Source organism: Panulirus ornatus, chromosome 2 (genome assembly GCF_036320965.1).
Source record: "Panulirus ornatus isolate Po-2019 chromosome 2, ASM3632096v1, whole genome shotgun sequence".
NCBI lineage: Eukaryota > Metazoa > Arthropoda > Malacostraca > Decapoda > Palinuridae > Panulirus > Panulirus ornatus.
This window is the reverse complement of record NC_092225.1, coordinates 85,915,048-85,926,592: the sequence shown is the minus strand read 5'-3', so window position 1 is coordinate 85,926,592 and position 11,545 is coordinate 85,915,048. Positions and strand designations below refer to the sequence as shown.

General features: G+C 42.2%; 1 protein-coding gene across 1 annotated transcript; it reads right to left on the bottom strand.

Annotated features, from left to right (window-relative positions):
- Positions 1-6,074: 6,074 nt before the first annotated feature.
- LOC139752971 (cuticle protein 7-like) lies at positions 6,075-11,199 on the bottom strand. Its single transcript, XM_071669127.1, has 4 exons — positions 11,147-11,199; positions 7,886-7,981; positions 7,284-7,463; positions 6,075-6,794 (listed from the first exon to the last, which is right to left on the bottom strand). Exons 1-4 carry the CDS (start codon positions 11,156-11,158, stop codon positions 6,735-6,737), a joined length of 348 nt encoding a protein of 115 aa, XP_071525228.1. The 5' UTR covers positions 11,159-11,199; the 3' UTR covers positions 6,075-6,734.
- Positions 11,200-11,545: the final 346 nt, after the last annotated feature.

The following is an 11,545-nucleotide window of genomic DNA, read 5'->3' as shown; positions in this document are numbered from 1 at the left end:
TATTGTTTGTCTGTGTGCAGCATAAGTTGTGGATATCAATCATATTCTTAATATATATATATATATATATATATATATATATAAAGTAACCTACTTGGAACAAAATGACATATATCCTCACTACTGACCACTCCAACGTTTCTGAGCGGTGCTCGAAATGTGGAAAAATTCAACCATATGTCGAGTAGTTTCCAGTTACGTTCCCCTTAGTCTAATTGAATCTGGTTCTGTTAGGCAACATTAAGGGTTCGTTAGCACGTTTGTATAATCAGTTCTAGCCAGTTCTAGCGAGTTTTATTTCTACCAGTGTTGAGTTATTTGCAGACACCTTTATATCGCCAGCTGCAACTCCCTTAAATGTCTTAGTTTCATATATATATATATATATATATATATATATATATATATATATATATATATATATATATATATATATATATATATATATACTTAAAAGTCTTTGACTCTCGGTCATTAATATTAGTGGATAAAGTACTTCGAGTATTTGGTTGACTAGGGGACACTCCTGAGAAATTCTAGGGAAACAAAGTTTTCGGTTATCTGCTTAATAAGTCAACATGTGAACTGTACAACCCGAAACAAGAATGGTCCACCCATGAGGCTTACATTATACCTTATGATCCCGCAATGCAGTAAAACCGATATTTCCATTGAATTTGACTTGGTTCACAATATAACTCTTCAAGTCAGTGGTGTTTATTGGTCACTTGTAGGTTAACTGCTACATTACCTAAAATCCTCAAAGGCTATTCACAGACCCCAGTTACGTTATTTGTCGCTGAATCAACACTCCAGCACTGATCCCCGAGGTAATCTTTGTATGGGGGGGAGGGGGGTCTGTTGGTTGCTCCTTCTTTACGCTATCCTGCGGAATATTGCAAGAATGAATGGGATAAAGAACAAGAGGGAACACATCCACTAGGTTTCATAATGCTAAGTTGACTCCTAATATGAACAGCTATGGCAAAGGCCCAAAGTCTCCAAAACTTACAAAACTGAAGACTTCAAATACTAACATTAGGTGTAGCTGGTCTCAACACAAGAGCCAGTGTGAGAAGCTATACCATGAACTTCAGCGTAACTCCCTGACCTCAGCCAACATCTAGGCAAGATGGGCCTTTTGACTTCAATCTCGTACCCTAGACTATAATTCTGAATAATTGTTTCGCTCATTTGTGGCGTCCACTAACATCTCTACAATCATTGCTGTTGCATCTACCCTTTTGTCACGTCATAAGATATTCATTCTAATGATTCCTTCCACTAACGTTCGTCTCTAAACAACCACTACGTATCATCAGATGATTACTCCTACTTTATAATCTACTGTCAGCGTCTGTAGAAACTTTGCTTCCCCCTGAGGCGAGGCTTGTTGCGTTGTGTAAACTATGCCTTTAGATATTTATCGCTGTTTAAGGGACAGTGGTAACGTCTTTTTGGCCTCATTCCTGGATCCTAAATCAAACCTCTTATACACGAAAATAAATACCTAAATATCACGTAACCGTCTTTCTAATGTGTACTGAATAGCAGTGGTTGTGATGGCCAGGAACAGAAGCGGTGCTAGTGAGTAGGTGGCGTCAGGTGATCGGCGCGCGTGCGCAGAGATGCCTGCTGGAGTGCTGGACGGGAGCACAGACACAGTGTTGGTCACTCGGGTATGTATTGATATGATGTGTGGCCGTTAGATCACCGTCGCTCCGGCGTTAACAAAGATCATATAGTGAATTTAGGTAGATAAGTGGAAGATGTTACTAGAACACATCTCACAGCGGTGTCAGGATTCGTTGTGCACTGAAACTATTCTTAATGGTACACATAAGCGCTAGAATTTGGACTACTGGAATCTTTCGCGCCTGACCACTGGACACCACCAGGTAAGTCAAGTTCCTTTCGTAAATTTGTTGGGTAGTAAAAGACTTTTTGAGAAAACAGAATTTATTTCAAACATGAAGTATGAAATGACGGAAGTCCATAAAACCGTTAAGGTTTGTTCAGTTGTTCTAAAGATAGGCCCCACCCCCCACCAACCTCACTGACTGGTTTTCGGCATTGTTTCGCCAACCAAGGGAGTATCAGCAGTGACCGAAGTAATGTGTGATTATAAATGTTGGAAATAAGATCTATTTATGTAGGACTCGGTATGATGGAAAACTTTCTAAAATTATATCAGTCGTATTCAACTAGCAACAGGTTTGGTAAACAAATATACCTTAAAATTTGTAAGAGATTTGTAGTAACGACTGCTGTAACGTATATAGCCACAAGAAACATCAGTGCCAATAATACGTAATTATACAGTGAAATGGCAAACGAAAAGTTACTCATAAAACGGCCGTCCACAACAATCGTTACCCATTGTTTTCACAGAATCAGACCTGACAAATCTCACGCAATTAGGTAAATCCTAGCAAACTCCAAATAGATTATCATATGGTGACAAAAAGGCTACTTGTTACGTCACTAATTCCCACTTTAGTGAAAGAAGCACTGATGAGTGTGTGGCCAGCACGCAGGCCACATTATCGGTCCAGCTCCCACAGTATACAACCTACAACCCTGACACCGAAATGCCCCCACACCGACACAGCAGTCACACTGTTTTCCCCAGTTCACGTATCCCGCGTGGATTTGTGTATCACAAAGGCATCATAAATACATGTACCCTAACATTTCTTTGATATTAATTCTATAACATATCCTTCAAAACTTCCTACATATATCTCATTAAAGCGTGATAATTCACTTCATCCTCATTAATACTAGATCAGGTTAATTGAGGTTTAATATGATCGATGACATTACTCCGGAGATAGGGCCAGAACCGCTTTATTCCATAGCCCTCATATCATTTGTTCTCATAATGCTCTCATTCCAACCTAGTTTATTGTTAGTAGTATGTCCCATGTGTTTTAGATATCTGTATAATTTTTCCTCTTCTGTATTTTGCCTAACTCCCTTCCCTTACCTTCCTATTTCGCTTCATCTACCTTGCTACCGTCTCTCTTCCTTCCTCCCCCCCCCCCTCTCTCTCTCTCTATCTCTCTCTCTCTGCATTGCGGTCTCCTGTTTCTCCCTCCTTCCCACTTACGTTACCTTCCTCCCTCACTGTCCCTACCCCTGCTTTTCCCTCCCCGCTGCTCCTACTCGTCGTTCCACATCTATCGTCTGTAACGACTGGCCAACCATTTGCCAGTCTCGCTCCCGTACATACACAAACCTTTTTCATCCATATTCAACTGATATAGGGAATTAACACTTAAGGTTACACCATATTAGTTAACGTTTCATACATGTGAATTATTTTCGTTCATCATTTGACTTTTGTAGACTTTTTCTCCCTAGGATTAAACTTAATTGTCATAGCCTATTACCAGTAAGTTGTCATAGCCTATTACCAGTATATATTGCAATATTATATTGATATGCAGATTTGCTTATCCACCTGTGTTGCTTGTCAAATTTCTATGAACTAGTTATTACAAATTGTTCTTGATTTTTTCCATATAGCATATTAAAACACTTTATAACCATCAAAGAAAGATGAGGTGAAGGAATAGTTTGTCATGCTGATAGCAAGTTCCAAGCGTTTACAAGTCCCATATTACTTCATCACGGATATCGACGATAGAAAACAGCCTATGTAAACATTGGCTTCTTAACGGTAGTTTGGAACTACAGTCTATGGTGGGGTTATGAGAGGGTATGCGCCCGGCCTTTATACATCGCGACTCTGCGTACGGTCCCTTGATAGGATAGGCTTGTACAGCCCGCTAGAGCTGGCATCCATCTCATTTATCTGTCATTGCGATCATCATTATGACGTGGCTAACAGTCTGGTTTATGACTTCCACCCTGTTATACGGTAAGCACAGATATTCTCATCGGTTATTTTTTTTTTTTTTCGCGACCAAACGCCATAGGATAAGACCCCGCTATCTTAGTATAAGCCATACTTTTCATGCTGCAGCATCCTACAGTAGCGATGGGTAGGCAGATCTTTGGATCTGTATTTAACATCCCTGGCTTTGGTATTATTGTTACTATGATATCTTTAAACTTTCGTGGAAAATATCCTGTGTTTTGCACTGCGTTGTAGATATTGAGAAGGTACTGAAGGCCTTTCGAAGGTAACGGGCTGATTTACACTATCTATCGTGCGTTTTCTTGAGGTTTTAGCATGTTAATTGTCACTGAGAGAGAAACATTAGGGGAGAGGTGTACTGGATATGGCCCGGTTCTTTCCCTGTCAGCCAGTCGATGATTTCTTTTTCATGACTGTGATTACAATATCTGCTTTCTTCTGGTGTTATTTGAATATCGACTTCTACTGGTGATGAATTCGACCGCCATACCGTGTTCCTCATCAGCGTTGTCAATATATCTGATATTTCTTCGTGGGTTGTCCTGTAATCGTCTAACTCGTTGCTACAATGTCTATGGATCATTATCGTTTTGTGCTAGGTTGTTCATCGTGTTTTGCCGGTGTTTGTTGTGTAGCTCTATTGTTCTTTGCCATTAAGAGGAGGTTTTCATTGTTGGTATAAAGCTTACGCCCAGCCAGAAGAATGGGCGTAAACTATCATGTTAGTGAAAAGTTTCGTGTTTATGCTGTCTTGGGTGGGCGAGTTGGGTGGGGGGATGATATTTTGTATCCGTTGTTGGGAATTTTCAGTGAATATGTTTTCGTCTGTGGTTTCGCACATCTGATATGGCTCATTTGTTGCTCTAGTTATTCATCCTGCAAGGTCGATATTTGGGAGATTATCAATTACTACTCTGTAAATATCTTGATTACCTTTGTGGGTTAAAATTATTTGTATTCTTGGGTTGAGGATTAGATTGGTTGATGTAGCGACTATCATAGGAATACAACCGCCACTGTCTGGGTCACATTGTTTCATTTAGTTGTTATGGTTCGTTTTCTCATCCCAGGTACTGTGTTACAGTATATGAGGAGCAGGTAGGACTGAGTGGTGTATAAAAGCTGGAAAATTCTGGATCAGGTGTTGAGCACCGAAATATTCCATCACGTTCATCATACATATATTTGCCTATGATGCTCAGTAAGGGATGACCGAGGCTTGTATATTTAACATTGAAGTCAGAGATGATATGGGCAGGTTGCTGTGTTGACGGGCGCTGCCTGCCACCGCTGACAGACGCCCCACCACACCCACATACAATAAAGGAGATCCGGTGCCTCCTGAATGGGTACACTCGTTTGGGTAGTGAATGTGACTGACTAGTGCCCGTTGTTGAAAAGGGGCGAAGGTTTATTATACTCTAGTTGCTTTATTTAGAAAATTATCTATATATCGTATCCTAGCGGGGGAAAATGTGTAAAACCCGCATAACAGAAAACAGCCAACAGATATTATCTATGGAAATAGTTTATCTCTTATGAACGTTACGATGACTATATTATTGAACTAGTTTCATCAAAGGTACTGTGATATCAAGGACTCTTCTTGCAAAGAGTTGGCATCAGCAGACTTTTTCATTTTTCAGCTGAGGAATACTACGTGTTCAGTGCCATCAGTATGGACACCGCATCTTGAGCAGATGGGATCTTGTGATATGTCGAATAGTTGTCTGTAATGGAGTAATGGTTGTTGTCCAGAACGTTGTTTGGGGAGTGAGGGGCCAAAGATATGCATGTTTTCATTTGTAAGTGAAAGAATTGAAAATACTTTCCCCAGAAAGTAGGTTAACCTGGTTTTGTAAACATGACTCGTTTGCCTTCCCCCACCCCGGTGGTGGATGGTATACCATATTCTGGTTCTCTTTATCTGTACTCGGTCTTGATAATGTTCAGTACGAAAGCGCTTGACACCGTATTTTCCGTTTCGGTGTGGTTTTTACCTGAAATATATATATATATATATATATATATATATATATATATATATATATATATATATATATATATATATATTATGGATCAGTCTTTTTCAGTACAGCATCGAGAGGTTTGTGGTGATTTTTTTTTTTCAAGACAGCCAGTGGAGGTATGGGTGAAACATTAGGTATAAAATTGATATCACCTTGTCAGTAAGGCTGTTCATGCCTACTGCCCACCAACAGTTTTGCGCTGACAGAAGGAAACAACACTCATGTCACAGCAAATAAAAACTTATGAAATAGTTTCTAAATATTACGTATAAAATCACATACGTACGGTAGCTAATGTTCAGCACATGATGATTAGAGGATGTAATGACTGAAAATCACTATACAGTACTACACTATATCAAAGGATGTGATTTATACAACACAGAGTTACGATAAACTTTACAAGTGATGCAGAGATGTGTGACTCGTTGGTAAGAGCACCGGACTGTAAGGTCATTGAGGAACGAACTTGGTGGTGAGGTAGGGACTAGAGACGACCTGTTGCACGCTGCCCATGGACGGACATATGCTGTCGTAGGCGGATCCGCATGCTGTTGACTGGTTGTGACTGCATTCAGAGACGGATTCAAGTAGATTCATTCAAACGTTGGTAGGTTCATCACAAGCTAGACAGGGACGGATAATCTCCAGACGCGTACAACTAGGTGCAGATGAATGTACACATTTACAGAAGCTCAACGGCTCAAACATAGCCTTAATAAACACTTCAGCTCAGTCTCATATAGTGAACACATGTTCTAACATCAGCCATGTGATAGGTGGTGGTAGGTTGGCTGGTTGGTGGCTGTAAGCTCGAGTTAGCCATAAGCTGGGGGAGAGACGGGCTGCGGGTAGTGAGCTGTACCTTCGTACGTCACCTGCAGGAAAGGTAAAATGAAAACGAATAACGTAACAAGTCACGGCTGAAGGAAAAGGAAAACCTAATCACTCTTAAATATACTTCAGTCACTCTGTATCCAAACTTGTTAGCTTTGCATGGTTAAAGCACTACTTTACCCAGTTGGACTCCTGCCTTGTGACCCAGGTTATTTGTCATTCTGATTACATGAATTTGATAATGACCTGGAAAGTGTCGAGCTAACGACCTATTGTACCTCGTTACCTGAACTGCCGAACTGTTGTACCTGGTTACCTAAACTGCAGAACTACCTAATGACTTAATCCAATGACCTGACTGCTGACCCACTTGGTAACTAATGTCCTAAACTACCTGTTTGACTGATGTCCAAGACTAAACAATTACTCCCTGAGCTACAGAACTGCTAGGTGATTGAAACTACTGCGCAACCTCAACGTGAACTACTCGATGACTTGAAGTCTTGAACTACTCGGTGACCTGGTCTGACCTGAGCCTGGTAGCCGTTGTAGTGGTCGGCGGTGTAGGTAACGATCTGCTTGCGGCCGTCGGGGAGGAGGACGTAGTACACGCCCTTGACCGCCTTGCCGTCCGAGGTCTCCTTGTGGCCGAAGTCGGTGCCGGTGTAGTGATCAGCCACGCCGTAGGCGAAATCGTATGGGATGGGTGCCTGTTGGGAGGGCCGGGAGTGAGGGGTGAGAGGGTGATCTATGTGTGGAGAACAGAGTGGCAAGAGAAGAGATGGAAAACTAGAAACCCCAACAGTCAAGATCAAATGCAGTTTTGTTTTCACTGTACTCCATTACACACTTATCTTCACAGCAGCCTTTTCTTCATTAAGCTAGGGTCACTACACTCTACTACACCCTCTTCTTCCCATTACATCTTCACTGGTGTAGGTTCAAGGCCAGCCTGCAGCCGATTTTGATGTGCAATGGGAACAAGGAAGGAAGAAGAGGCAGAGATAGTGAGGGAAATTATGTAAGGAGCGAAGAAAGCACACAAGGTAGCGAGAATGAAGAAGTGGAGAAGGTTGAAAGTGGAGAGAGCGAAGATATAACGAGAGTTACACAGGGATGATGAGGTACTCACGTAATGGACGGGCGCGTGGACCACAGGCGGACCATAGTGGCCTCCGTCCGCCGCCACACACACCACCACCACGGCTGCTACAGCCGCCACCACCACCTGCAAACACACGCCAAGCATCATGCTCTCCCTTCCTGTTGCTAGAGGATTTAACCTTTACTCCGTCTCCAAGTTCCACACCTTAAGAATATCATCACAACATAGGAAACTGGACGTTTAGTGGCCCATAGTAGGCTGGGTATGTTTACACTTGGTCACTACCATTTCTCCCTGGGTGAAACATTGTTTTAGCAAAGGGCAATATTTTTTTCTTTTTCTTCTGTGCATTCAATATGTTGATTCATTCCTTCATATTTGGGATGACTAACGAGAAAGTTCGTAAGTTTTACATTAAAAGAATAGTATTGCGGCACTTGTCGTGTTTTACATTTTGGAACACAATACAAATTGATGTATTGTTCTGGGTGTTGTCATGTGTTGGTTTGCCTGCACTATATATCACTGGCACTACACAAGGTAGAAAAGTTGTGGATAAAGAAGTGAGGTACAATTTCTCATCGGAATTACCAGATGCTTCTATATTCTAATTGTTTGCCACTTGCTCGATTTGAAAACTTACTTGTGTTTGTTATCAAGATTTGCGTGAATGTGAAACGTGTAAAAACCTCCCGGAACACATGATGAAATAGAAATACAAGAATGAAGGAATATTTGAAAAATCTGGCAGAGTGCTAAAGCTCACATTTCAAAACAAAATATTTCACTTGTACTTTAGCGTAATCGTTGTATTTCATTCGTTTTTTTTTATGCGTTCCATTCTTTATCGGTTAGTGGTCGTTGACGAATGTAAATGCCGCAACAGTCATATTTGACATTGAGTCTGATTCAGTTATATTTTGTTTTGGTTTAGATTTGTGTCTTTGAACGGGTGACGTCAACACTGTTGCCAATTCTGCAGTGTGTTAGCGTTGGTCTGATAGTTATATAACCAGCAAAGTAATGTTGTCCTGGCTGTTATGTCTCTGTATACCTGGTCAAATGTTAGCCTCAGCAGAACAATTAGACTTTCTGTATTACTCATCCCTCTCATTCTCTTATCGTTTTCCTCTATATCCACATAGTATTTTGTGAATGGCACCTTAATGGTTTAAGCTTTCCGAAGTGTTGCAAATACTTAAAAAAAAAAAAGTGTCACCGTAGTTCATAATAATTCAAAAATTAAAGTAGAATGATGTAACAGAATTTGCCACACACACACACACACACACACACACATATATATATATATATATATATATATATATATATATATATATATATATATATATATATATTATCCCTGGGGATAGGGGAGAAAGAATACTTCTCACGTATTCCCTGCGTGTCGTAGAAGGCGACTAAAAGGGAAGGGAGCGGGGGGCTGGAAATCCTCCCCTCTCGTTTTTTAATTTTCCAAAAGAAGGAACAGAAGGGAGCCAAGTGAGGATATTCCCTCAAAGGCTCAGTCGTCTGTTCTTAACGCTACCTCGCCAACGCGGGAAATGGCGAATAGTATGAAATATATATATATATATATATATATATATATATATATATATATATATATATATATATATATATATATATTATATCACCGTTCGACTTTGTTTTAGCTAGTGCACCCGGCGCACACAGATATACTTTTCTACAGGCCCCATACCAAGGATAGATGTGAGAGGAAGTATCTCTGTATCTTCTCTCACACTGTACTGTGCGGGTCTTCCTCACCCTAGGACTTGCCTCACCTTGTGTCTTGCCTCACCTTGTGTCTTGCCTCACCCTAAGTCTTTCATCACCCTGAGTCTTTCATCACCCTGAGTCTTGCCCCAACCTGTGTCTTGCCTCACCTTGTGTCTTGCCTCACCTTGTGTCTTGCCTCACCCCGAGTCTTTCATCACCCTGAGTCTTGCCCCAACCTGGGTCTTGCCTCACCTTAGGTATTGCCTAAACTTGAGAAACAAGATTGTTATGTTGGGAATCACTTACTTATTATACTGTTATTCTAATCTACTTCATTACTATAATCCAGAAGTCTCGTCTACTTTCCCAAAAAAACAAAACCTTTGTCTTGCCTAGTGATACGAGAAGATTCCTGGCGCACAACCACAACAGTTCATGTGTAGACTTGGTAACGCTTTGGACCTCACATACGTAATGAACATCACTTACCGTGAGGTGTGGGTGTTCAGACTAATTAACAGATGTTGTTGACTGGTCTATGTTTAAGTCCTGGCGTAATTCCAGCTGGGTGGCTGGCTCCAGTCAGCCATCAACGCTCATGAACGGTCGTATGGAACACATAATTACTTTAAGAGCCTTACGTTGCTTTCATATATCTGGCAAGGACGATTCAGGTCTAGATCTGTCTACACGCGAGGGTAGAGAGTTGCTTGTATGAACCATAGCCGTCAAGTTCTAATTGATATGTTTATTAAGGAAGAAAATTAATCAAGCATCAAAGTCCTGTCGTGTAAGTACCTGGGTATCATCATCAGAGAATGGGAGGGAGTCAAAGTGCCCCCCCCCCTTCCCCTCCCGCGCCTAGTGACAACTTTGACCTTGTCAAAGTACGGAGGAACACGCTAGGCAGTGTGTTGCGTCGTGCACCACTTGGATGAAAATTCCCAAGGCATGTGTCAAGGGAAGGTTCTGGTCCCTCTTGTGATATTCTCAAGTGTCGTAAGGAAGTAGCTGCCCGGCCGCCAGGACCTGAAGATGTTGGTGTGTGTCGTCAGGTGGTTGCCTGGGCTGCGTCACGTGCGACATTTGGTACTGTGTCACGTATAGTGACACATGACATACAATACCACGTCACGTGTAGTACCATGTCTTGCGTCATACCACGCCGGAGGTTGTACAGTGTCACGTAGAGTGCCATGTCACGTGGAGTATCGTGTCATGGACGGGGTACCACGTCACATATAATATGAACAGTACCACGTCGCGTTTACTGCCTTGTTATGGACAGTACCACGACACGTCTCCTGCCTTGTTATGGACAGTACCACGTCACGTCTACAGCCTTGTTATGGACAGTACCATGTCACGTCTACTGCCTTGTTATGGACAGTACCACGACACGTCTCCTACCTTGTTATGGACAGTACCACGTCACGTCTACTGCCTTGTTATTGACAGTACCACGTGTAGCAAGCAGGTGTGTCCAAGACTGGTGGATCAGTGTAGGTGGTTACGGATCAACCTTAGACCCTTCAGTGTGCTCACCTTGAGAGCCATGGTCGAGGAGTTGGTGTAGACGGTGTGCCGGCTGGGAGGAGAGTGCCGCTCCCGCTCAGGTGGCCCCCATTTTATACAGTGGCCGAGACCTCCCTTGCCGTCTCACGTGACACTGGCGGGCTAAGTCAGCCGTGTATGAGCTGGGGGCTGGATGGGCAGACTATGGGGAAATGTGGAGGGAATGGTGGAATGGGCAGACGTGGGATGGAAAACTTGACTGGTAATGATGGTGTTCCTAGGCTGTGACACTAGCGTGACGAACACTCGAGTACTGGCAGAGCAGCGTCGGCAGTGTTGGTGGTGTTGGAGTGGTGGTGATGTTATAGGTACTGTGGTATTGGTGATGATGTTGGAGGGGTTGATGATGACGTGAAAATGGTGGTGGCG

Coding starts and splice junctions, on each gene's coding strand:
- LOC139752971 (XM_071669127.1), bottom strand. Junction 7,464..7,885: donor TCCACGCGCCCGTCCATTAC/GTGAGTACCTCA, acceptor CCCTCCCAACAG/GCACCCATCCCATACGATTT. Junction 6,795..7,283: donor ACAACGGCTACCAGGCTCAG/GTCAGACCAGGT, acceptor CCTTTCCTGCAG/GTGACGTACGAAGGTACAGC.